This window comes from Aotus nancymaae, unplaced genomic scaffold (genome assembly GCF_030222135.1).
Source record: "Aotus nancymaae isolate 86718 unplaced genomic scaffold, 86718_ANA_hifiasm-v0.15.2.pri h1tg000059l, whole genome shotgun sequence".
In the NCBI taxonomy this organism is placed as follows: Eukaryota; Metazoa; Chordata; class Mammalia; order Primates; family Aotidae; genus Aotus; species Aotus nancymaae.
The window spans coordinates 66,941,189-66,969,141 of record NW_026988473.1 but is presented as its reverse complement, the minus strand read 5'-3'; the positions used below and the strand labels follow the sequence as shown (position 1 = coordinate 66,969,141).

Here is a 27,953-nt window from a genome sequence, read left to right as displayed (position 1 = left end):
AGAATTAGATGAAACAAAGCCATGTTTAAATTCTTAAATTTTAAAGTGAATGGCTTAATTGCTTCTGTAAACTGGGGACACCATCTACCATGTAGTTATTAGATGTGAATACCAGATAAAATACATGTAGAAAGTGCTAGTGCCTGCCACATAGTATGTGCTCAATAAAACTCACTGTTTTATGTGCTTGTCTAATAAAAGGCAGAAAAGACTAACCTTTCTCAGTGCCTGGCTCGTAGCAAATGCTATGTTCATGTTTTAAAAAACAAAGACAACAAGAAAGTCAGTCACATTCTAAACCTTTTCAAGAAATAAAGAAATACAAACAAAGTTTCTTCATAATTCTATTTATTACATGTATGAATATTAACATCTCATGGTCTCCATCTAAGTCAAAACCAACAAAAGAAAAAAGTTAACCGTATCTCAAGCGAACATTCTTACAGATTCCTCTGTAACTTAAAATAAAAATATGTTCATCTGCATTAAATCATTTGACAATTTGAAAAAATGTCTTTAAAAAAAAACACCTTTAGTACTTAAATGTATGTTAATTGTTTGATGTCATCAGTGTCCAAGTTCAAGAATAAAAGTTGCTTCATTAGATATTTTCAAAAGTGTACATCTGGATGGTTCTCTATAGCTGGAATTTTGTGTGTGTGTGTATATATATATGCATATATATATGTGTGTGTATATATATATGCATATATATGTGTGTGTGTATATATATATATGTGCACAAATATGTCCTATTTTGTCTTTAAAATTTTTTCAAAATCTGGCTTTTCTATTTGAGAAAAGCCCTATGGTGCTCTCTCACAACCCCCTTTTGAAGGATGAAACTTCAAACTTTGCTTCTTTAATCAATGGGAGGCTACTAGAAAAAAAATCTTATGTTGAGGTTGCTGTTCAATTCTATTTTTACCCAATAAAAAGTACAGAAACTTTATTTGATGGTGTGCATAAAACACTCCATGAATAGCAAAAATATTTTTTATTTATAATTTACAGTTGCACAGTGAAAATCGTACATTTTTACACATACAATTTCATTTTGTTAAATTTGCACACATCTACAGAACTTTCACACAACAAGCACCTGAAACTCTGCAGGCAGTTGGAAATGCAAATACTAAAATGTATTTATTAACCAAATGATAGCTGAAGGCCCTGCCTCAGCTAGACAATTTATATAGATATGTCTATATATACATAAAAAAATTCTTCACCTTCTAGATCCAACAGCAGCTTTTTTAAAAAAGAAAAACATACCTTTCTTATTTTATTTAAACTGACTCGACTGTGTCATTTTCTGTTTTAATTTCAGAGGGTGTTGCTATGCTTTCCTCTGTACAAGCTGGTGGTGTATCAATTCGTTCTTCCTTAACTTTGGGACTTTCACAGGGTTCCTGCAATTCGTTTTTCACAATGTTCAACATAATATTCAAGGGGTTTTCAACTGGTGTCTTGCTGGGTGATGGTGTACAATCAAATGAAGATGTCTACAAAATGAGAGGCCCTATGAGTACTGATGAAAGTTCAAAACTCTCACATTAAATGACATTCACTTATGTAAGACCCTTGTATGGACAAGGGAACACACATACAACAAATGCAACTGAAATACCTGCCTCCCAACAAAATGTGCCATAAAGGCAACAAAAATAAAATATATATTGCATATTCAATATGCACTCAGCAGTGAGCTAAGCAGTAACAGCTAAGTTGTAAGACATTATACCGCCAAAAAAAGTTGATTAGACATGCTTCTACATTTTAATTTCTACATAGATGTTATACATATATTCTGGAACTTGTTACTACCCTAATTTCAAATATTCTGAGGATTTTTTAAATCCCATAAACCATCATCCTAAACACTAGTCTTCTGATAACCTAAATAAATCTTCCAAATTGCCTCCAACCCACTATCTTTAAAAACATATTTGTTCCATTACTTGGTTTTAAAAACAGACTGCAAATATGGCCATTTGAACTTTTTTTTTTTGAGACGGAGCCTTGCTCTTTTCCCCCAGGCTGCAGTGCAGTGGCACAAACTTGGCTCACTGAAATCTCCACCTTCCTGCAGTGCAGTGGCACGAACTTGGCTCATTGAAACCTGCACCTTCCAGGTTCAAGTGATTCTCCTGCCTCAGCCTCCCAAGTAACTGGGACTACAGGCACCCACCACCATACCTGGCTAATTTTTGCATTTTTAGCAGAGAAGGGGTTTCACCATGTTGACCAGGCTGGTCTCGAACTCCTCACCTCAGGTGATCCACCCGCCGTGGCCTCCCAAAATGCTGTGATTACAGGCGTGAGCCACCACACCCAGCCAACCATTTGAACTTTTAAGGCCAACAGACTGGTATCTTTTTTGGATTCTATATGTAATCATTAAAAAGTATACCTATTTTGGCCGGGCACAGTGGCTAATGCCTGTAATCCCAGCACTTTGGGAGGCCAAAGCAGGTGGATCACTTGAGGTCAGGAGTTTGAGACCAGCCTGACCAATGTGATGAAACCCTGTCTCTACTAAAAATATAAGATTAGCTGGGTGTGGTGGTGTGCGACTGTAATCCCAGCTATTTGGGAGGCTGACGCAGGAGAATTGCTTGACTCTGGGATAAAGAAGTTGCAATGAGCTGAGAACACGCCATTGCGCTCCAGCCTGGGCAACAAGAGCGAAACTCTGTCTCAAAACAAAACAACAAAAAAAGTATACCTATATTTAGATGGCTGAATAGAATGTCAAAAAAAATAGCAGTAAATGCTACCCATAGCTCTAGAAACCTATCTCCATTATGATCCTTATCTTCACTTTTCCTCATATTTGTCTGGGCCTCGTGGCCTAGTAAAAGATAACACGATTCAAGTGAATAAAATGCAAGGAATGATAAATTTCAAAATTTTAATTGCATATCATAGAAAATGATATATTAATGTACATCAATTCTGTCAATCTAGCACCAATATTTACTGAACAACCTAAATGCTGTATCAAAAAACAAAAATAGTTCAATATATCAAGTTTAAAATAACAATACTGCTTTGAAGCAAAAAAAAAAAAACTGAAAAGTTAAATTTATTCATGGAAATGAGAATACAGTAACCAAAAAGAACTTACATTTTGATAATCTTCATAACATGATGGATGATAAATCTGAAGCAAAAAGAAAAAAAGTAAATATGTGCATATTCGTTTCTAATGGAATATTCTCATATAATTTTTCTTTTTAACTTTAAACCAGAAAGAAGTCTTTGGAAAGATGACTTTGGTCATCAAAATGAATGAAACCAAAATTTTCAATACTTAAAGAGTATGAAAAACTGACTTCTCTTGGCCCATTTAAGTATCTAGCCTAACTTGGTTTGTTTTCAGCACAGTACAGTTTGATGATGAAATATAAATCCACAATCAAAATAGTGTGGGTGAATAGAAAAACGACTAACTAGATTCAGAAGACCTAGTCCTGGCTCTGTCATTGACTAATAATGCAACCTCCTTTGTAAAGTGAATACAGAACCGGGTGACTGCTAAGATCCCTTCTAACTCAAACATTCTATTACTAAGTCCAATACCTTTTTTATTAAGACCAAAATTCAAACAAAACCTATTATGAACCTCCTCCTTTCAAAGTAATGAGTTAAGCCAACAACAAAATACTAATCTTAACACTTTCTTACAAAGAAATGAAAATTACCTTTCCATCTACTCTAATAGCATTTTTCAAATGCCATTCCTCCTCTTCTTCATCCCAGTACTGTTCAAATTGTTCTTGACAGATTTCACAACTCTAAAATACAATCATATAAAATGAAATTTACAAAATAGAACACATTTAACCCTATTAAGTAAAATATACAAACATTTTATTAAGTTGAGTAAGGAATTTATGAGTGTTTCAAAAGTTTGAATAATGTCCAATATATAATATGATTCAAAATACATTTACAGGATTCTGTCAATCTTTCCAGCAAAAAGAGTAAACATTTCACTGCTTTTGGCCACTGTAGTCATGAAACTCAAAGCTAGATTGTAAGAGTAAAACTGAAGAGTGGTAGCGCTTCCAAGAAGTCTTAAAATTGTTAAATCAGGGATATAAATATAGTGGTATGTTTATGAGTATTTACTTAAAGAAAGTGAGGGACACTCCTATTGGGAGAAAATCTAAACATTCTTCTCTCACCTCAACTGCTCCAGCTGGTCCAGCAGGTACACTTTGGAACTCTTTTTCTTTAGCAGCCTCTTGAGTTTTGAGCACAACTTCCTCATGAACCTTTTCAAAAAACTGGCTCTTTGCCCGTTCTTCCAGATCAGCTATCTCCTCAAATTCTATCCAGTCCTTAAAAGGAGTTGATTTTAAAAGTTATTCCATTTATTTCTAAATTTTTACTGCATATCTTCAATATAATGCCATCCAAAGGTAGGGGTACATATATTCTTTTCTACATTATGCTCTAATATTATTTAAAATTGTATTTTGAGACTTTTAACTAATAGAAAACATACAGCAACTAATAATTAAGATTTTAATTTTCCATTAATTCTACAGTTACAACTACTAATTCAAAAAAGATAAGCTTCAAGTATAATTTTTTTACAAAAAACAGTCACAGAGCCTTGGAATTTTTGAGCTAGAACAATCCTGTATGCTATATTCTAATCTCAATAAAAAAGTACATACTCTTCAAAATTCCTTTCTTTAAAAGTTTGTTTATATTCTAGAGGTCAAATTTTATTCAGTAAATTTACATGTTAGATTCCAGCAATTATTAAAATCGATATACTTTTAGAATATTATTTAAGCCTAAAAGATAGTATGGAGGCACATGGGTTACTTACTGTTAAACTGTAGTACCAACGTCTATGAGTGACTTTTCTGCTAACATCCTTTTCAGTTCTATTTTGCCGATAATGCCAGTCCAAATGATCTGCATATACATCTGTCTGTGATGTTGTAAACCTCATTCCACAAGAGTAACACTGAATACCAGTGTACAGTCGATTTATAACACTATCATAACGTCTATTTTGAAAAAGAAATAATCTTTAGTGTTGATAACATGGCTTGATGGCCTTCAAAATCCAATTACAAGTATCTCAGTTTTCCATATTGTAACAATGGTGAAACCAAAGGCTGGCTGAAACAGTTAACACTCAAAGATCAATATTATTTGCTAACAAAGTCATTGACCCTCTTTACCTTAACTTTAGTGACTTTTGGAACATGGAGCCTGTCTTCTTATGGATAGCCCTGACCCAGTTATTTATTTCCATTTAGCTAAAAATGAAATGATCCTGTGCTAGCTAACAAGGCAATAGGTAGCTTATTCTAGTTTGGAGCGAAGTCAACGTGGACGTGGCAGAACAGTTAAATCTCACCTCTCTAGATCTTTGGCATTCTGAATAATTCAACTTCTCCACTCTGGTGTAACAGTGAAAAAAGTACAGAATAATAATAGTATGGATAACTAAAGAGAAAACTTAGAAGAACACTGGGAAACAATAATTGGTTTTGCTGTGGTCAGCAAATAGTTCTTAAAATTCTGGACTCTCTATTTGGGAAGAAACAGGTATATATATAGAAGACCAAAAAAGTGAACAGAGCAGTTATTAGCTCCAAGAAAAAAAAATTGTAGAATAAAACAAAGAACAGAACATTGTACTTTATTACCGCAAACAAAATAAACATTTAATCACAATATTAATATTTAATAATAATGAAAAATAGTCCTATAACTACATGGAGGGAAGTTGGTAGGACAGTACAAGAGCTAGCTAAATCCAACCCCCTCAACCCGTTTTTTTTGTTCTGTTGCCCAGGCTGGAGTGCAGTGGCCTTATCAGTCACTGAAGCCTCCACTTCCAGGGTTCAAGCAATTCTCCCTGCCTCAGCCTCCCAAGTAGCTAGTTTTACAGGTGCCTACTGCCACACCCAGCTAATTTCTGTATTTTTAGTAGAGATGGGGTTTCACCATGTTGGCCAAACTGGTCTTGAACTCCTGACCTCAGGTGATCCCCCCCACCTCAGCCTTCCAAAGTGCTGGGATTACAGGTGTGAGCCACCACACCTGGCCTACATCACTTTTAGAAAGAGATTATGTACAGATGTGATAAATCAAGAAATAGAAAAATATGTATATTACAAGAAATAGGCCGGGTACAGTGGCTCATGCCTGTAATCCCAGCACTTTAGGCTGAGGCGGGCAGATCAGTTGAGCCCAGGAGTTCGAGAACAGCCTGGCCAACATGGTGAAACCCCATCTCTACTAAAAACACAAAAATTAGCTGGGTGTGGTGATGGGTGCCTATAATCTTAGCTACTCAGGAGAATCACTTAAACCTGGGAAGTGGAGGTTGCAATGAGCCAAGACCATGCCACTGCACTCCAGCCTGGGCAACAGCACAAGACTCCATCTCAAAACAAGAGAGAAAGAAAGAGGTAAATGCCAAAAAAAACAGTTTGAAAAGTTAAAAAAAAAAAAAAAAAAGATTGCCCCTAGGGTACAGTATTGGGTGAAGGAAAAAGGAATGCCATCATTTATTACAAGCCTTTAACTATGTGAAAGTATTACTTTGAAAAAAATAATGATTTTACTTTATAGTACCTAATTCAAATTTTTAAAAAATGATTTTAAAAGACTGTAAAACTCATTAGTTGTTTTATTTTTTAATAAAGTACTCACAGGATTAATGAATCAATTTGCTAGAAAAAGCTTTAAATGTTTTTAAGTAATACAATAGAAAATCATGAAAAGCTATGCACCAAATGTTAATAGCTGTTATCCAAAAAGTGAGAGTTGTAGGTTTTCTTGATTTTATTTATGGTATAAGTTTCCACAATTAACATTACTTATAAAATGAAAAATAGATTTTTTAATTGTAAAGGCTGAACTATAAAAATCTCATTTCTGAACCTCAAAAATCTAAGAATATCGATATAGAAAAAATGATGATAAACAGAATATGAAAACTAAACAGGAATACATGAATTATCTATACCTAGTGTTTAAATTCGCTAAGTTTTCTGTATCACAGATTAAAAAATGAAAATTTTGAGGGGCCGGGCATGGTGGCTCCTACCTGTAATCCCAGCACTTTGGGAGGCCAAGGCAGGTGGATCACTTGAGGTTTAGAGTTCAAGACCAGCCTGGCAAAGGTGAAACGCTGTCTCTACTAAAAATACAAAAATTAGCCAGGTGTGGTGGTAGAGTGCCTGTAATCCCAGGATAATCACCTAAACCTGGGAGGCAGAGGTTGCAGTGAGTCAAGATCACGCCACTCAACTCCAGCCTGGGTGACAGAGTGAGACTTTTAGGGGTGGCCTTTGGCCTAAGTATATATACAGAAAACATACTTTAAAAGAAGATTTAAAAATAGGCTTCCTAAAGACGATGTTATATATATTTTACATTAAAAAATTTTTTAAAAGGCTTCCTAAATGTTAAAACAGTAAAAGGAATAAAATAAAAGGCAAAGGGGAAACTAATAGTAACAATGTCCACTGTTATTAGAGTCACAGCCTCTTTCTTTTAAAGAAAATTAGATTACATACTGTTTCAATTCTTCAACTGTAAAATTAGTAAGATCTGGAACATCTTGATCTTCATTTTGATCTTCCTCCTCTTCAAGGGGAGGCTGAGCAGCTACTTCACTTACTTCTAAAATTAAGAAGAAACACAAATTTCTTAATACCATTTTCCATGTATTCTTTAAAGTATTATAAGTATTTATAGTATTATAAGTAGAGAAATACACGTAGTCTATTCAGTGCTTCTGATCTCAAGTTTACTGGACAAGGAACCTAATAACAATTTTTTATTTTGGTATGTGATGTTAACCCTGATCTCTTAAAAGTCATCTATAATAAAAGTCATTTATTCATCAATATTCAAATTCTTTTCAAAAGTTAAATTAACATAAAATTACTGGTAAAAGCCTGCACATTAGATATGTTAACTGAAATACATGACCACTATAAGGTAGTTCAATCTTAGGAAATCCAGAATAATTTCATTATAAACCAACTGTATTTGATTTTCAAAAATCGAAAATAAAAGTTATACCTAGGAATTCAATTACTGTAAGGACCTTTATCATAACTTATATCATATTAGATCATACATCTCAAAAATTTAATGAAGCTTTGTGTACATTAACTATAAAATCACACTTACGTGTTGTAGCTGAATCAGGTTGAGACAATTTGAGAATTCCTGTTTTTAGCAATTTTGAAAACAATTCATTTACATCCACCTGACTGAGATGATTATCAGGATATGCCTTAGGGAGGGCTCCTAAAAAAAAAAAAAAAAAAGAAGGAACTTCTCTTAAAGTGAATGTAGAACTTAAAGATGCAAATTATACTAAGGATTTTTCAAAGTTTTCTTCAAGATGTCCTGTCAACAGTAAATCTGACAAAGTCTTATTAATGATGGGTTTAATTATTTCAAAAGCCCCTAAGATTACCTTTTCATTTAGGTCAACAGACTTGAGAATATATTCTAAAACAAACAATGAGAACACTAAAAACAATGACCCTTTATGCTCCCTCCTCCCATGCAATGCAGCACCACCCCTATCTCCAACTTTCCACCTTTCTAATTCTAATCCTTCTCTCCATCTTCTAAGTACACTGGAAAAGGTAGTTTTATGTAGATGAAATAAGTGTATCACCTCTTAGCACTAAGCCTAAGTGGAAGTACTCCTGACCTCAAAGCTCCCTGACGTAACAGAAGAACTGAAACAGGGAGATGAATCAGATGGCTCAGAGTATACCTGTTCCCATGACCTTTGCTATATAGTATATTGTCCTTGCAAAGCAGCTCAGTCTATTGCTGAAAAGGTGTCACAGTTACCAACACTTCAATAACCTGAACAAATGAAATAAGCCTAACAATTTTGTTTTGCTTGATGAGGAATCCTCATTGGTAAGGAATCATTCCAGTCCCCTATTTTTCCAAGCACTATTCTAAACACTGTGATTCTTTTTTTTTTTGGAGACAGAGTCTTGCTCTGTCACCAGGTGCCAGGCTGAAGTGCAGTGGCGCGATCTTGGCTCACTGCAACCTCCGCCTCAGCCTGCCAAGTATCTGGGACTACAGGTGCGCGCTACCATGCCCAGCTAATTTTTGTATTTTTTTAGTAGAGACGGGGTTTTACCATATTGGCGAGGATGGTCTCAATCTCTTGACCTCATGATCCGCCCCAACTATGAACACAATATTTTACACCAGGTGCAGTGGCTCATGCCTGTAATCCTAGCACTTTGGGAGGCCAAAACAGATGAATCACCTGAGGTCAGGAGTTTGACCAGCCTGGCCAACATGGTGAAACTCTGTCTCTAATAAAATTACAAAAACTAGCCGAGTGTAGTGGCCCATGTCTGTAATCCCAGCCACTCAGGAGGCTGAAGCACGAGAATTGTTTGAAACCAGGAGGCAAAGATTGCAGTGAGCCAAGATCACCACCCCACTGCACTCCAGCCTGAACGACAGAGCAAGACCCTGTCTCAAAAAAAAAGAAAACAGTATTTTAATGTATTTGTATGTCATTATGATACATCTCACTCACTACACCTACACAGAAAAGTTCGGAACCACTAAAAATTCCTCTTAATGGCAGAAATTCAATTTGCATCCACAGTATACATAATCCCTACTCTTTACCACTGTATATTCTAATTTTATCATACTGCCTTATATAGAGTAGGCTAATTAATGTCTGTTCAAACTAAATGTCTGAATACATGAATGAATAAATCAACTTCAACAGTTAATCAATTACAATAACATTTAACTCACTAGTTTTAACCTTTACTTTCCATTAAATTAGCTATTTATATGTCTAAGATGCATAATTAGCTATTCTCATGTCTGAGGGTAGCCAAGTTTAATAACAAAGAACATAAACTGTGGGACCAGACTCCTGGGATTTTTAGCCAGAAATTCCACTTTCTAGTTGTATAACATAATTGAGTTCCTTACCTGCCTCAGTTTCCTGTGCCTGTACAAAGGGTAATAATATTTCCTACCTAAGATTGTTATGAGGTTAAATGAATTAATATTTCTAAGGAACTGAAGTGCTTGGCATTATTATGTAGTTTTTGTTAAACCACAAAAAAAAAAAAAAAACAATAGCCTTTCTATATTATAAAGCTCTTTGAGGCCAGGTGCGGTGGCTCATGCCTATAAACCCAACACTTTGGAAGGCTGAGGTGGGAGGACTGCTTGAGCTCAGGACTTTGAGATCAGCCTGAGCTACATAGTGAGCACCTTATCTCTTTAAAAATAAAAATAGAGCTCTTTGAAAGATAAACCTTATTAAATTCATCCTAGCATAATGCCCAGCATACAGCAAATGACTAATATATGTTTGAATGAATAAATGAACATGGGTATATTTCCTACTAGAAAAGGGATGTTTGTACTTTCAAATTAGAGAAGGAACCCTGAGAGAAGCTAAGTATAGCACACTGAAAACTGTTGACACCTCTTGTAAATAAGAAGAACTTAAAGAACAAAGACATAATTAATGTCCCATTCAATATCCCCAAACCCGGAGAAAACTTGTGACTTCCTCTGTGACACTGCTATGCCTTGTAAACATATACATATAACCCAAGGTTGTAAAAGCACAAAGAGGCTGGACATAGTGGCTCACAGCTGTAATCCCAGCACTTTGGGAAGCCAAGGTGGATGGATCACCTAAGGTCAAGATTCAAGACCAGCCTGATCAATATGGTGAAACTCTGTTTCCACCAAAAACACAAAAATTAGCTGCGTGTGGTGGCATGCACCTGTAGTCTCAGCTACTCAGGAAGCTGAGACAGGAGACTTGCTTGAACCTGGGAGGCGGAGGTTACAGTGAGCTGAGATCGCGCCACTGCACTCCATTCTGTGCAACAGAGCGAGACTCTATCTCAAAAAAAAAAAAAGCAAAAAGAAAATTTGTAGTTTCTGATAGCATCTCATGCCACTAACCCCAATATAACAAATCCTCTACCCAACAATATAAACCGAGTTCTAAAAAAGAAACAAAACCAAAAAAAAAAGAGTTCTAAAGGAAAATACATTAATACAGCACTTGACAAGTAGTTATAAAGTACTTTTGCATATACTCTATCATTTGATTCTCTTAAAAAAAAAAAAAAAACCCAGGCAAATACTAATACTACCATATGCTATTTATAGAGGGAAAACTGAACCTCAGGAAGGATACCTGCTTAAAGCCTGCCCATTTACAAAGTAACAAAGTGTAGATTCCAACCCTGGTCTTCTGGGCTTTAGATCTTAATTTCCTTCTCTTTTCATTATAGTAACAAAATAATAATAACAAATATAAATTAATCCTAATTGTCCATCTAGAAATTAAAAGTTGAAAGCTTCCAAATTAATTGAATTTCTTGACACAATTTAAGGACTAATATATAAAAAAAGATCTTGGCTAGGACTTCCTAATTATTTCAGAAGTTTTGGAAAACTCTAAATTTATTGTAAACTGATTTTGTTGTAAACTGATTTTTTGATGTAAACAATGCTACAGTAAAGCATGTTTCTGAAAGAGCTGTTTCGATGATTCAGAAATGAAAGCAAGTATCACTAATGTATATAATTCCACTTACCACATATTAAAACTGAAATTCATTTTGCGGGCACAGTGGCTCACACCTGAATTCTCAGCACTTTGGGAGGCTGAGGCAGGCAGATCACTTGAGGTCAGAAGTCCAAGACCAGCCTGGCCATGGTAAAACCCCAGCTCTACTAAAAATACAGAAGTTAGCCGGGTCTGGTGGCGCATGCCTGTAGTAACAGCTACTCAAGGGGCTGAGACAAGAGAATCGCTTGAACCCTGGTGGCAGAGGTTGCAGTGAGCCAAGATTGCGCCACTGCACTCCAGCCTGGGCAAAAGAGCAAGACTCTGTCTCATAAATAAATAAATAAAACTAAAATTCATTTTAAAAGTCCTTTTATCTACTATTAATTAAGCCTCACCCCATAGCAACAAAGATGTTTATCAGTGAATCTGGCTAAGAAAGCCACTTTTTGCTATTCGAGTGCCCATAAAAGCATAAAAATTAATCACTTTATTAATGCAGTATCCTCAGTATTCACTTAATAAATGTTTACTGGATCATAACACACACTACTCAAAACATCAAATAATTGAGATTTCTGAGGTTTGTCATTTATTTCATTCTATCTCAACACAGATGTCATACCTGCCCTCCCACCTTCCAGTTTCCACCCAGTAGGTTTCCTTCCGTTTGTTTTGCACACTACGTTCAGGCTAACCATCTCTAGCTGTAAATAAGGTCAATGTGAATATACATCTACAATGTAAATAAACTTAGAAAAGAAACAAAATTATGTCAGCCAGATTAAATTTCTCTAAATTAACCTTTACAAAGCTGTCATTTCCTAAAATTGTCAAAGTTAGCAATTTAACAAAACAATAATCATTTGTCTTTTGAAAAACAAAGTTCAGAAAGTACATACCTGAAGGATTCTGAACAAATCCAGGATTTTGTGGATGAACTGGTAAAAACTGTTGTCCTTGACCAAAAGCTACTGGCTGAGCAACACCACTTAGAACCTTTAAGATAAACCTTAATTTTAAGAACATACTTTCAAACTTTTAACATCCTAATTACATAAAAATATTCACAGATGTCACAAGGCCTGGCTTATAAATAAGGATTGAGAAAGGTAACCTGGCTGGGTCACTTCACTTCTAGTTTTTCTATAAACAGCAACAGTAAAACGTTCCCTTATCTGTTTCACAGAGGTATAAGTTACCAAGAATGGGTTAAAACTTCTTTAAAAAGTTTGAGATACCTACTAAAGAAGCAAAGTAGCCCCCACAAAGAAGGAAATGTAAGATACCATGCAAACATAAGGTAACTAGCTGTGTTACTTTACACAAGTCACTTTACCTTGCTGGTGCTTTCCCTTATTTTACAAACAAAAGAACTCACAAAACAATATGACCTATATACAATCACAAGGGCTAGTTAGCAGCAAAACTGAGGCCAGAACTCCTAACCTTTGCCCCTTTTCCAGATAATCTGTTTTAATTAGCAATCTGAATTATCAAGCAGGTAAGCATCCTGCTTAGCCATCATCTTTGCATATGGTTACAGCTACATTACAAAGTAATCTTGTAAAAGATGACCTCTTGTAAAAGATGTCAAAGGGAATGTTAAAAAATAGAACAGTCATGAAGCAAGAACTGTACTCTCATATAAATATAGTTATCTGTAGTCCAGAGGAAGGCAAGACTTCTACATGTTGCTAGTACGTAAATAAATATCCATTTATAATCCTTGTTCAGTATACATGTGGACTTTTGATGGTGAGTACACATAATAAAAACCCCACCCATTCTGTATAATGTAGAAATAAGACTAAATAGTACCATTCTAGAGTATCTGTCAATAACAGTAACATTTCTTTCAAGGACATACAGTAGAGTAAATCTAGGCAGGCCAACTGTTTTTTCACACCATTAGAGACGAACAGAAGGACTACTTTCTATCAATAATGTTACTAATGTGCTTTTAAAATCTTTCTTATTTTGTGTTTTCCATAAATCTGTCCTAGTAAGAAAATGTCAGCACCTGGAAATAAGTTCAGCGCAGGAGAATTTCAGCATGCAAGCAAAAGAAGTCATTAATAACCAACCGAATTAATCACAAATTGTAAACACAGTGCCTAAAAGTTATTTCAGTATGCATTTTAAAATGTATACAGAACAAGTGTGAAAGAATACCAGCTGTGCATGTTTTGTAACTAGAGTGTATTTGGAAGGCTGTTTGCTACTAAGTTTGCTGTGTTGACATTAATATCAAACAACTGTGTTTAACGGGTAAGGTGGTTGAAAAAAAAAAGTAAGAAAAGAGGTTAAAAAAAAGAATTGTAGACTGTGAAAGCATGAACAATTTGATCTTATTTAACTAAGGCTAAGGAAAATTCTTGGTCAAAGAACAGTCCAGTTGGGCGCGGTGGTTCACGCCTATAATCCCAGCACTTTGGGAAGCCGAGGAGGGTGGATCACGAGATCAAGAGATCAAGACCATCCTGGTCAACAAGGTGAAACCCCATCTCTACTAAAAATACAAAAATTAGCTGGGCATGGTGGCGCATGCCTGTAGTCCCAGCTACTCGGGAGGCTGAGGCAGGAGAATTGCTTGAACCTAGGAGGCAGAGGTTGCGGTGAGCCGAGATCGCGCCATTGCACTCCAGCCTGGGTAACAAGAGCGAAACTCCGTCTCAAAAAAAAAAAAGAACAGTCCAAGCAATCAGTTCTATGGCTAACTTAAAGCATATCAGGGCTCTACAATGTAGAGGTCTATGAAATACAATTGTTTAATATTTCAAAAGCTTTAAAGCAAAACAAAACAAAACAGAGTGCAGGGTTGGGATTTGATTGAGATATATCCCTAGATCCTAGAAGAGCCAAAATCAATTTTGGATTTAAGTTGCAAATTTCATTCCCGTAAGACGCTTATTCCACTTCCCTAGTATGTGGCTTTAGGGTACATTAAAAACTTCTTTCCAATCTATACAATAAACTATGTCCTGAAAACCTTCCTTAAACCCCAGAAACATTGAAAATGGTTAACTTATCTGCATACAACACAATTTTAGAATAACAGACTTACCTGTTGAGATGCCTGAATATTTCCTACTGTCATTGGAGCAGGTAAATTGCCAAAGTTTCCAAATTGAGAACTCTGAAGATTTTTTTCATCAAAATAGTGTCCAGAAGCTCTGTTAAGTGGATTAGAGAAACTCTGGTTTCCAGGGCCATGTGGTCCATTAAAATTTGGTCCTTGAGGTGAATCAAATATTTGTTCATGTCTTTGGAACGGTAGTCCTTGGGATGGGGCATTAAAAGCATTGCCAGGTGGATCATTATATGGCCCAGTCTGATTGAAAGATACTGATTCAAGCCTTTGTGAAGGATGATTGTCAAATCTTGTGCCTTGAAGACCAAGAGGAATATCAAACCTTGATGCTTGCTGATGTTGTGGACCATCAAATCTTTGAGGTACACCATCAAATCTTGGTTGAACCTGCTGTCCAGGTGGTCCATCAAACCTCTGAGGGCCTGGCTGACCAGGAGTCCTTTCAAATCTAGGACCTGGCTGACCATGCAATCCATCAAATCTTGGCAAGAGTGACGGCTGACCTGGCTGCCCATCAAACCTTAAAGCATGACAACCTTCAAATCTTGGACCACCTTGACCCAGAGGCCCTTCAATTCGCAGGCCACCTCCTGGTACAGAAGGACCATCAAACCTCATTCCACCTCCTTGTTGGACTAAAGGGCCTTCAAACCTGATCCCAACCCCTGGCTGACCATGTGGACCCTCAAACCTAAGGTTCCCACCAAGTTGATTATGTTGTCCCTCAAATCTCAGACCAGATACTGACTGACCATGGGGGCCCTCAAACCTCATTCCAACTCCTTGCTGTAGCAAAGGGCCCTCAAATCTGATCCCACCACCTGGCTGACCATGAGGTCCATCAAACCTAATCGCAGCCCCTGATGGACCATGACCCCCCTCAAATCTAAGTCCACCTACAGGCTGACCTCGGGGATTATCAAATCTAAGTCCACCCACGGGCTGACCATGAGGTCCCTCAAATCTTAGACCGCCCACAGGTTGACCACGATGTCCCTCAAACCTCAGACCACCCACAGGCTGGCCCCCTGGTCCCTCAAATCGCAAACCACCTGCAGATCCCTCAAACCTCAGACTAGGGGAACCTTCAAACCGAAAACCACCACCTCCTGCTTGACCAATTGGGCCTTCAAATCGCAGAGGTGTCCCCACTGGTCCTGGAGGACCTTCAAATCTCAAAGGACATCCACCTCCTAGCTGACCTTGTGGCCCTTCAAATCTCAAAGGGCCTCCTCCGCCCATTTGTCCTGGTGACCCATCAAACCGAAGAGAAGCTGGTGTGGGAGGTCCATCGATTCGAGGGCTTAATTTATTAGGTCCTTCAAAAATCATCTTGGTTGGGCCATCTCTTGTAACTGATGGCCTACTAGGTCCATCAAATAATGGTCTGTCTTCAGCCAAAGCTGTAAGTCGCTGATTTGTATCCAGGCCGGCAAATCTTGATGCTGGGCTATCTACAAATGGTTTATCTGAATCTTCATATCGAGGTCGCTTAAGTGGAAAACGATCATTGAACGGAGATCTCTGCTCTTCTCGTACACCTTTTAAAAAGGAAAAAAATTATTTTCATTAAATCTAAAGTTATCTTAAAGTCTTCTACTTTCATATAAATGTTTATCCAAAGATATAACTATCTCACTATATTAGAGGGGCAGGAAGAGACAGACAGCATCAAGCAGCAGATAAGAGGATGCCCTCTAGAGTCAGACACACTTGAGTAACAAAAAAATTCCCATCCTATCAACATACTAATTTCATTTTGAGTGCAAGTTATTTAACCTCTCTGTTTTATTTCCTATCTATAAAACGGGGAGAATATACATTTCATTGTGTTGTTGTGAGGATTAAATCAAATTACATATAAAAAGAACCTAATGAAGTACCTGACACACAACTGGCCTCAGAAATATTAGCTCCCTTCCCTTCCCTTTCCTTAAAGGGAAAAAACATACAAAATCAATGGGAAAAAAACCAGTACTTTGAACAGTCACAAAAATCCATCCCCACTTAGCTTGTTCATTTTCCCTTCACTGCTGTGTGATTCAATAGGCATAATCTGATTTAACTTTTTCTACCTTTAGCAGAGACTTGCTCGTCATGTCTTCTCCGGCCCTCATGGGGTGAAAGATTCTCAGCATAAGTACGACTCCCAGATATAGGAGAAAGACGTCTTGCTCTTTCACTAAATTGTTCTTTTCTGTCAAACTGTGCTCCACTATTCCTACTTGCATGTTTACTTTTGGATGGCTCACATTCTATTCCAGACAACAAGGCATCAGTCAAAGGGTAGTCAAAAATATCAGGATCTAAGAGATCAAGTCTTGGAAATGAATGCTGAACCTGTGTCCTTTTCAGTTTTGCTTTATGTTCATAGTAGGTTAATTCAGCATCAGTTAAGAGAGGTTTCTTTTTTAATCCACCTTTATTTTCTTCTGTAGGACTATCCCGTACATTGCATCTATGTTTACCTTCTTGATACTGAAATAGCTGTCGAATTTGATGTACAACAACAAGGAAGTCATCCTGTGTAATTTCACCAGATGCTAAACGTTCACTCGTCTGCACAGGGGTGATAAAAGGAAATAAAATATTTTAAATATAAAAAGTACTTACCAAAAAAATTTGAAAAAAGAGAATAATGACTACATGGGATTAATCATAGTAACTACCTTTTGAAGTAATTCTCTTTTGCTTGCAAGAGTTAACTCTTTAGGAATCTGAAGATTGGCATCTACACTTAATCGATGCTGCTGCTGCTTTGGGGCTCGAGGTGATAAAATTCCTTTAGTGCTTGACCAGCTCTCCCTATGCCTTAGATGAGGAGGTTTACTATGTTCATCAACCTGTTGTAAGCTGAAACCATAAAAGCAATATATTACTTTTAAATCTTTTTATTGAAAAATATTCAGGACCATATTTAAAGATCCTTTTCAAAGGATATGGTTAAAATAGATATATATAACCACAAAAAGTAACTAAACAAATGATTGCGAGCACAAAATATGAAATCAGCAAAAACAGACATGAATTCTGATTCTTGCATGTCTTGGAATGCAGCCTTAGGAAGATTAGTTAACCTTTCTAAACTTCAGTTTCCTTATCTGTAAAATAGAAGTAATAGTATTTAACCCACAGAGATGTAAGAATTAGATGAAAAAAAAAGTACTAACTAATAGCATCCAAAAAAGCATTTTCCAATTTTTAAATTAACATTACCTTTTGAAACATACACACTATTACACTTGATCGAAAATGTTAACATCATACCTTTTATTTTCTTCCCAACCAGATTTCCATCTTTTGGCAGACTTGGAACTTTGCCAGTTTTCTATATTCTCCTTTGGTTCAGTGCCTGACTTTGTAGAATGCTGATTTGCGATTTCTTGTGGTCGCTCCTCTTCACTCTTTTTCATTCGCCTTGGATCTCGAATATCCTTAGTACTTCTCTTAGCATTTCTGTCTTCTCTAGAAGATGGTGTAAACTCTTCCATATGTGACTGCTTAACTCCAGATTGGCGCATCTTTCCAGCTTTAGGTGCAGATGTTGGAGACATACTCCTTTGCCTTCGTTTGGGTGACCGTCTATCTCTTCTCTTTGGGGAATGTATAATTGGTGACCTAGACTTGGGTGATCGAGATCTTGATCGCTTTCTAGTACTTGATCTCCCTGGTTTTGTCCCCTGTTTTTCTGACTCTTCTGTTATTGTATCCTGTTTTTGTACAATGCCATTTATGATTTTATTTCTACTTCCAGGCAGTCTGTGTTCAGATGACTTCATGTGCTCATCTTTATCCTTTTTTTCTGCAGTTTTTCTCTTCTCTTTCACATCATCATCTTTGCCATCAGTCTTATCCTGAAGATGCTTTTTTAGTCTTGGATCTCTCTTATTCATATCAGACAACCTCATACTCTCCGATTCTTGATTTTTCAAGTCTTTTGTGTGAGATAATTTGTTTTTCAAAGGTGATGGCGATTTTGATTTTGATTTTGATTTTGAATCTAATTGGTCAAGTTCTTTCTTGGTTATTTTTTCACTTGATTTACTTTTTTCCTGCTTGGATGAATTTAGTTTTTCAGAGGGTATAGTTTTACTTGTCTTAATATCAGACTGGTTTAATGTGTTCATTAAAAATTCTTTCCTGTGACTTTGATCTTTTCCATGAGAATGTTGGCTTATCCTGTTCAGACGAGGATCCCGGTTAGTTCCTTTCAAATCCTGAATTTGTAAGGATGGTCCTGGACGGCTTTTCTCAGACTGCACAGGAACCTGATGAGGAGCTTTAACTGCCATAGGGGGAATCTGTGAAACATGTAATTTGGATGGTGCAGATCCAGGACCTAAACTGGATGTTTCTTGCTGAACACTAAGAGAAACTGCCTGAAATACAAAATAAATGTTCATGTCGATACTGTAAAACACTCAGATTATTTGTCAAGAAATTGCAAATAACTGTATAATGCTTTTTTCAATATTTATACTATAAACTTTTTCTTCTTTTTTTGTTTTTGTTTTTATTTTACACTGTAAACTTCTAATGTATAAATTGAGATTACAAGAAAAGAAAAACTCCATGATTTAAGTGGCCCATTATTTGTCTTTATTTGAGATTTTGTAATATAATCTCTAAACAGAATTTAAAAAATTGTTTCTCTTCCTAATTATTCAGGATTCTGAGCCAGACTGCTCCTAAGAAATTGTTAAATCACTACACTCCAGCTGCACAAGAATCAGTTGTTTCAGCTACATTCTAAGTCCTAAAATTTAGTTTCTCCCAAAGTGGTACTGTTAATGAACTTATAAAATTCTGCCTTAACTATAACTCACTGTCGAATAAGCTCAGATGCTAAGTAAAATAACTTAGTATAAAGTCATTCATTCATAGAAATCTATAATCTTCCTGGACTCCTTAATTTTGTCACTGCTGCTCATGAAGCATAAGCTCATAAAACATTAAAGACTATGCAAAAATATTTGCCACAACAAATATTAAGTCCCTATAAGGTAATGATTAAACAAAACTAAGATGCTACTTTGTAAGATAGCAATCTAACAGAAAACTATTTGGATGAAATAGTGTAGTTTTTTGGTTTACTGGGGGTTTTCTTGAGACAAGGTCTTGCTCTGTCACTCATGCTAGAGTGCAGTGAAACAATCATAGTTCACTTCTGCCTCAATCTCTCGGGTTCAAGTGATCCTCCCAACTCAGCCTCTCAAGTAGCTGGGACTACAAGCATGCACTACCACGCCTGGCTAATTTTTTTTTTTTTTGTAGGGCCTGACTATGTTGACCAGGTTGGCCTCAAACTCCTGAACTCAAGCAATCTTCCCATCTCAGACTTCCAAAGTGCTGAAATTACAGGCATTATCCACCACACCTGGCCTATGCAGTTTTTAATCAAGTGAATTTTACAATAAGGATATAAAAATATAGTCTAATACATATACTGTAATTTGTAAAAGTAGAAAAGAGTATACTATTTAAAAAAGTAACGTCAATAAAATTCAAAAATAAACATTACTTCCCTATTGTAAGACAGGTTTAAAATATTTAAAACATCAATCTCCCTTACTTACCAGTTGTGCCTTAGCTTGCTCTAGCTCAAGCTCCAGCTTTTTCTGCTGAAGTTCTAACAACTGTTTTTGTTTTGCCAGCAACTGCTGCCTTATCAGTTGTTCTTGTGTAAGATTCTTTTGTATATCAGGAACAATTGGAGGAGTGGAGATGCTAGGGGAACTGACCACGGTACCAGGTGTTGAAGGCTCCTCAGGCTATAAGAAAAAATAATTTGTTTAAGAAAAATTTATCAGCTAAAGGAAGCGAGGGAGTAAATGAAAATTATCAGCTTCACTCTTATTATTATCCAAATTCCTAAATATCACACAGAAAACTGATCAGGAATTTAAAGCCCAAAATAAATGTTACATAATACCTGAACAGTGTGAATGTATTTCTAAGTAAAAATTTCAAATATATACATACTCTTTCTTTTCAAATTCAATCAGTTCACTACAGGGTATTCTATTTTGGCTTTCTGGAAGTAAGTTCTCTAGAAGAATTCAAAATGTGATAGTTAAAAGTATGTTACATACTATTCATATTAAAACTTACCGATTTATTTAAAAATTTAGGATTCACATGGATGCTAGACGTATTCACATTGGGGGGTAGAGGTTTAATAGGCCAAGCAGGATCTAATGAATTGACTCTGACATCCAGGGCATAAAGTTTCTTCAATGGGAATATTTCATCCCATGTGGAACGTAACTTAAATAAACTTTTCCTAGTATTTTCATCCACCTAGAACAACAGAACAATTCTATGGCTTGTTAAGTTACTATAGAATATTTTATATATTAAATGTTACATAAATCTGCTCTACTTCACATATAGTTACTACCAATTGGCAAGTATATACAACAGTAATAATTTATTAAAAGTGCATTTCTCCTTCAAAAACAGAATTAAAGCCATTTTCACCCTAGCCTTCATGCAAGCAACCAACTAGGCGAGCCTTTGTACAAAACATTTCCACATCTTAGAGCTTAGTATAATATTCCTAATGTTACTCTTACTCTGGAAAATATAAAACAACTAGAAAAATGGACTACCTAATGGCTTCAATGTTTTAAATTATTTACATAGTAGTACAAAGTTAAAATTAAGGCAAAACTACCTCACTAACCAATGCTCAGTAATACTATATGGTTGAGTACCTATGAACAAGTATTGTGATGTGGAAAGCACTTTAATAACTGAAATTCACAAAATCTTAACCACTGACAAGCCTTAGTTTTAAATAACTTATCTGCTCACGTTTGTGATGCCATAACAATTTTTAGAAAATTTGCCATTGCTGGCCATGGTAACTCATGTCTTGTAATTCCAGCACTTTGAGAGGCCTAGGCAGATGGATCACCCGAGGTCAGGAGTGCAAGACCAGCCTGGCCCGACCAACATGGTGAAACCCTGTCTCTACTAAAAATACAAAATTAGCCAGGTATGGTGGTTCATGCCTTAATTCCAGTTACTGGGTAGGCTGAGGCAGGAGAATCGCTTGAACCCCAGAGGCGGAGGTTGCAGTGAGCCAAGATCGCGCCATTGCACTCCAGTTTGGGAAGTAAGAGCGAAACTCCGTCTCAAACAAGAAGAAAGGAGAAAGAAAGGAGAAGGAAAGAAGGAGGAAAGAAGAAAGGAAAGCAAAGAGGAAAGGAAAACAGGAAAGGAAAGCAAAGGAAGAAAATTCACCATCAAGAAACCTAGGACTTTGGAAAACGGAGTTAGATTTTTAACATTAGGATAAACAGTAAAGCCTTAACTATATTCCTAAGTCTTTAGACAATAATATATTTATTACAAGGTCATTTTAATCAACTGTCAGATTAATGTCCAGTTAGATTCAGTATAGGTATGCTACCAAACACCCAAGTGAATCTGAAGACACTGAAACTGAAACCAAGAGGTTGGTTAAGCTTCTCCTTAGACTACAGCCTCAGGTTAGCAGTATTCAACAAATGTGTACAATACTCTATTAATAAGCATTTTAATGCTATCTGATATAGAGCGTTCCAGATTTCTTCGGTATATACTATTTCTTTTCTCTAAGAACTTAACATTTCTCGAATAGCAACTACATATTTTCTTATAAACATGTAAAATCTAATACTGAATAGTTCTTCCAAAAAAATTCCAATTCTACAAATCTGACAACTGACAGAACAGGTATTCATCTACTAAAACATAGTAACTACCACCAATTATTGACATTAGGAAACAATCTTTAAACCTAAGTCTCTCCTAAGTGCCCTTCTGCCCAATGTGAAAGATACAGCCTGACAGAGAATTACCTCAGCAGATCCCTTGCCTTCCTCAACATAATAGGGCTTTAACCAAACCACCATGTTACAATGTAATGGAAGAAATGTACAATCTCTAGATATGGAAACTAATAATATTAGCCTAATTTCTGAACACTAAGGTAGGGGGAAAAGTATTTCCAAAATAACCTACAGCGATTAACTGGTCCCACCATTCACACATACCAACAACATTCACCTAAAACATACTTGAACAGTGTAACAAAAGAAACATTTCCAGAAAACAAAACAAAACAAAAAAACACACAAGTTTCAGGAACCGATCACAGGTTGAGACACTGAAGGATTATGCTTTTTTCCCCAGAGAATAAGTCAACATCCTAACACCAGAAATTTAAACAATGAAATCTGATTTACTCTTGACAACTTCAGACTTTTTGCCTAATTTATAGTGATGAAACAGATGTTCAAATGAACAAACTCAATTTTTTTAAAAAAAGCACAACTCTCAAAGTAAATCCATCTATTCTTACATGGATAATGTAAACCCCTAGAATCTGTTCTAAAAAACTAACATAAAACATTAACTTCAGCCCCTTTCTTCAAAATGATACTAACAATAAACATTCAAGAGAATAAAACATTTCCCCCCACCCAAGAAAACCCAACACAAAGCAAATATTTATTTAATCAGGAACACATTTTTTAAAAAAAGTTTCTAAATGCATATGTACCTTTTCAAACACACAAATAAATGTTGCAACTAGATTTTTAGTAAAGGCAGTGAGATACTCTCTTCCAACGTTTTTCACAATAGAATCCATAAGGTACATAACAGGAAGCTTCTCTGAGGAAGGAGCCTGAATAAAAAGAAACTGAGAAGTTTAGTATAATGAATTCCCACCAAAGAATTACTTTTAAAAGTGAATTTTTAAACCTACAATAGAGATCTCTATTTTTGTTGATACTAAATACTTTTGAATTAATCTTTATGAAACTTAAGTGTTCAATCAAGTTCTCACATCTTACAATCCTTAATTGAGCACACAAAGGCTCAGAATTACCAGGATGAACAGCTACCCATTTAACACTCAATGAAATACCAGGTTCATGTGGTAAAAAGACCTGTGTTTTAAGTGACAAAAACGAGGAGGCCAAGGAAAATTACTTTCTGTAATCCCAGTGTCAGTTTGGGGACCCATATTAACTTACAATGGTGTGCCTACACTCAAAGCAGTTTTTAAACCTCTTGTAGAACCTCTAATTTCCACAGGCATATTTATATGTTCAAGTCTATGAAGCTTTTGTTACCTGTAAAATCACTAGGATTACTTCTCTATAATCCAAACGAACAAAAATTAAAAAACACTTCACATGGGAAGTCAATGGCAACACTGAAACTTGCACATGAACATGCAGGAAGTTGCAAGTTTGTTACTCAGACAAGAAAAACTGGATGGAGCAGCCGCTGAATCATGTAAATCAGGTTGAACTTGACTCTGGAAGCCAGGATTTGTCCTGAAGATTTTCTTCACAGCCTGGACTCTCCGCCGAGATATTTTCCTCTGACATGCACAAACCAGGGGTTATAAATTTGTGCAAAGCCAGTGTGGTGATGCTGATACAGGTGGCCCTTTCCAAAGTAAAGAAATGTTGCCCCAGTTCAAATGCAATGCCTACCCATCACTGGCTTTTAGAAGGCACAGCAAGCTTCCAGAAAGCATCAGCAGGTTCACAGACTTGTTGAGGAGCATTAAGACACACCATAATAAAGTTTTAACTGACTCCAAAGGAGCACCCATAATTTTTAAAAAACAAAACAAAAAACTTAGGTTATCCCCATTTACCCACCCCATGTGTATAGGAATCTTAACCCTGAGTAACACTTAACCCATAGCTGCCTGAAGCTAGGGTAGGCTCACAGTTCTAGAGTACACAGTGCCATCATATTTAATAAAACCAACTGCCCATACAAGTGTGTGGAAATGCTCTTGCTTCTGATAACACCTTTACAACCAAAAGTTGGCTAAGGAAACCTTTGAATAATTTTGTATGAAAATTTTTTAAGGTACTATCTAATAAAAGGGTTCACCCACTGCATGTGGGTCAACTATAGTAAATACGAATATGTCAAATGGTTTACTGCTGTGTCTTTACCATGTTGTTTTACACCATTTTAGTCATTATTGTACTTATGAAGATAAACAGGCTCTCTTTAACACCAGTCTGTTAAGTAGGCTAATTTTTTATTATACAAATGAAGTCCTTATATGTAATATTTTTCGCTACTGCTCTCTCGGGAGGAGTCAAATTAAGTGTGAATCCTTAAGTTTAGAAACGCAGAGAAGCTAAAGAATAAGGACACAAACATTCACCTCCAAAACACAAAACCAGGCCAGTTTGCTATCAAGTAACAGAAAATCCCTCCCCTCACCCTCCATCCCAACCCGGATTTAGTTCCCCCAAAGTGACTTTTACATCTTTTCCTCAATCCGGCTATACAAAAATAACCAGGAAACGTGTGCCCCCAAAATTTCAGCTTTTACGAGCAAATAGCCCATCTATTTCCACCACTGTGTAGCGATATACAAACCACAAGTTTTATGTGGTCACTATATTCAGCATTTAGTTTTCGGTTTTTGAAGGTCTTCTGGATCCATTAAAAACCAGCAAGGAAACTGTTCTTTGAGTGACAACCTGAGCTGCTAAATATTAGACGCTGTGGAATATTAAATCCCAAGTCACGAGGTAATTAAGAGTTTAAAAATCAGTGTTTTTCTCTTAAAAACACAAGTGCTTTAAGGCATTTAATGTCAAGTTAAGCCTTCATCAAGGCAAAAACTTAAGTTTTCATGTCCAAGATGTTTGTGGTATCAATAAAAAGCATGTTGAGTATGAGGAATGCTTCCTTTTTAAATCTCATACTTAAAAAAAGAAGAGCTGTTTTACATACACATTCACAGGAAAATGAACGAAAACTTGTATTTTAGCTGTCAGACTGAGCATGATAAATTTGTTGAAGCCCTTACAAAAAGAGGGGGAAAAAAAACCCTTCCTTTTCGTCCTCTTTAAAGTATGAAAGGACCACCTGAAACCGTGTATCTTGTGAAGAGATTTACCCAAAAGAGTGGATGGAACCTAAAGAAGAATGAACCCAAGTCACTTAAAGACTTTTGTTTAAAACACACAACCACGTAGATAAAAATAAGTCTTGGAAACAGATTCTACACCTTACAAAGGTAAATAAAAAAGACAAATACATATTTTATATGTTTTATTCACAAATTTTATAATACCAGTCACACATTTCAAAACCATTTATTAGAGTCAGACCACTCAGTTTTACACTAGACAGAAACCGTCTCTAAACAATATATTGGTGGTTGTTGTTAAAGTGGCCTTTAAAAAGGGGTTCACTCTGCTAAAAGGAGGCTCATCCTGATAATTGCAATCACTAACAACTAGAAAAAACTAAACCGTAAGTACAAGCTTGAAAAATAAAATGTAGCACTGGGACGCTATTAAAACTCATTTAACTAAGTTTAACAGTAACTTTACTTAAATGACATATCGCTCCCATATGAATCCACAGAAGAGGAGGACTACAGGGAAATATAAGGTGGCAGAGGACCACTTCTGTCAAGGGGTAAAGAAAACACTCCTTCACTATCAGGGAAGGGAGAAAAAAAGAGAAAAGGAAGAGGAGGAGGGACTGAACTTTTCAGAGAAACTGCAAGTACTTGTTACCCGCTGGGCCAGCTCTCCACCTACAGGTTGGATAAGATCTCCTCCCTCCCACCCAAACCCCACCCTCAACCCCACTTGCCCCCTTATTTGGGGACAAATCAGACCCTCCGATAGGAAAATAAAAGTTCTATCTAGCCGCCCCCACCCCAAAATGGGGCTGACGGGTGTGAGCAGCTGCCTGGCTGGCAAGGAATGGATTCTCCTCTCTTCCCTTTTCGCATCATGTGCTTTTCAGGCGCCATGTTGGGCTCCTAACAGGCGGCTGCTCCACTCGGGGCCAATTCCCTATTCCCACCCACCAACAGCTCGCTCCCAGGTCCCCCTTCACCTCCTTCCAACCCACAGAGCACAATTACCAAAGAGGGTGCTAGGGGAAAACGGGAGACCCACTCCCCCACTTCCCAGAGGGTTAAAATGGCTTATGTTAACTCTTACTTCCCCAAACCACAAACTGCCTTTAAGTCTCCCCCACCCCAAAGGGCTCTATTCAAAGCGTGTGCGTGTCGGGATATACAATGCGGTGACCTAAAAAGGGAGTTGGTAAGCGGAAGTAGGACTCCACCCTTTATCCTCCCCACTCCCTCCCCCCGAGAGGCCCAAGCTCGAAGCCTGGGCCAAAGACCGAGCCAGAGTTGGAGGGGGGGTGTGGGGTGGGGGGTTGGAGAGAAGGAACACTGTCCCCCTTTGGATGGAAGCGAGACCTGGGATGAGGCTGACACTAAAATCAGGGAGTATTAGAAGAATAGGAGGCTGCGGGGTGTATAAAAACCTTGGCGGTTTGGGCCTCGATGAGAGAGACGATCTCCTTGGCGAAGGGCAGGTTCTCCTCGGCTAGAATGGTCAGCATATTGATGTGCGGCTTGCTATTGAAGGTCAGGTCTTCGAGCGATGACTGATAATCCCGACAGGCGTCCTCCCGGGCCCCCGCAGCACCGGCCTCGGCCGGCGTCTGCTCTGACATTGCGCCGCGGCCCCCCTCCGAGATCCGCTGCAGCTGAAGCTGAAGCCGCTCTGGATACCCCGCCTCCCTTCCGACTCCTCTTCCTCTCCCCGGTTCTCTCGCGGCTCCGGCTTCACCACATGCTGACCGCGGAGGGGGGAAGGGGGACGACACAGGGGGAACCTCGGGTATGAAACGCCGCCGTCTTGCGGGTGATCTCCGTCCACTTCCAGCCGCCACAGAAGCTTCTTTCTCCACAGACACAAAATGGCGGAGGCAGTGGCAGCTCCAGCTCCGAAAATGTCTGTGTTCTCAACCGCTGCGTCGTGCGAAATGAGTTAGGGGAGGGGAAATGTGCGGTAAAAGGGCGGGGCCGTTGATAAAACAAGGCGTGATTGGCTGACCCGGCAACGTCACGAGCCCCGCCCCCGGCCCTTCCGCAGGACGTTCTGGCACCGCCTTCTTCTCCAGCCTCTATCCGGACTTTCGCAACGTCTACTGTTCAGAGGTGCGCAGGAAAAGACGGCCCTGCTCATTGGCCAATTCATAAGAGACTGTTCGGTCATTTGTTACCATAACAACCCATTCAGGGAAGCCAATAGGCCTGGGGAAGGCGGTTCCTGAGGCCCAACCCAACCAGTTTGAGAAGCAGGCTCAGCCCTTTTCGTCCCTCCCTTTAGAGTCCCAGCCACTGAGCGAGTCCGTCAATCATCTTCCCTCCCGCCTGCCCCGCAGTCGCTGCCGACGGTGGGG

General features: G+C 37.5%; 1 protein-coding gene across 2 annotated transcripts; it reads right to left on the bottom strand.

The window, feature by feature from the left end:
• Positions 1 to 978: 978 nt before the first annotated feature.
• On the bottom strand, positions 979 to 27,498 carry PCF11 (PCF11 cleavage and polyadenylation factor subunit). Of its 2 annotated transcripts, none has more exons than XM_012469564.2 (16): positions 27,030 to 27,498; positions 23,248 to 23,373; positions 20,808 to 20,996; positions 20,273 to 20,467; positions 17,964 to 19,075; positions 17,366 to 17,549; positions 16,772 to 17,255; positions 14,670 to 16,237; positions 12,505 to 12,601; positions 8,185 to 8,304; positions 7,563 to 7,668; positions 4,850 to 5,033; positions 4,194 to 4,349; positions 3,708 to 3,800; positions 3,131 to 3,166; positions 979 to 1,505 (listed from the first exon to the last, which is right to left on the bottom strand). In XM_012469564.2, exons 1-16 carry the CDS (start codon positions 27,219 to 27,221, stop codon positions 1,290 to 1,292), a joined length of 5,058 nt encoding a protein of 1,685 aa, XP_012324987.2. In that variant the 5' UTR covers positions 27,222 to 27,498; the 3' UTR covers positions 979 to 1,289. The 2 variants fall into 2 exon arrangements, with proteins under 2 accessions (XP_012324987.2, XP_012324988.2); XM_012469565.2 differs by having other exon boundaries at positions 17,165 to 17,255; positions 27,030 to 27,302.
• Positions 27,499 to 27,953: the final 455 nt, after the last annotated feature.

Coding starts and splice junctions, on each gene's coding strand:
- PCF11 (XM_012469564.2), bottom strand. CDS start 27,221: ATGTCAGAGCAGACGCCGGCCGAGGCCGGTGCTGCGGGGGCCCGGGAG. Junction 16,238..16,771: donor CGAGCAAGTCTCTGCTAAAG/GTAGAAAAAGTT, acceptor CCTTTTTAAAAG/GTGTACGAGAAGAGCAGAGA. Junction 8,305..12,504: donor ATTTGTTCAGAATCCTTCAG/GTATGTACTTTC, acceptor TTTTTTTTTTAG/GAGCCCTCCCTAAGGCATAT.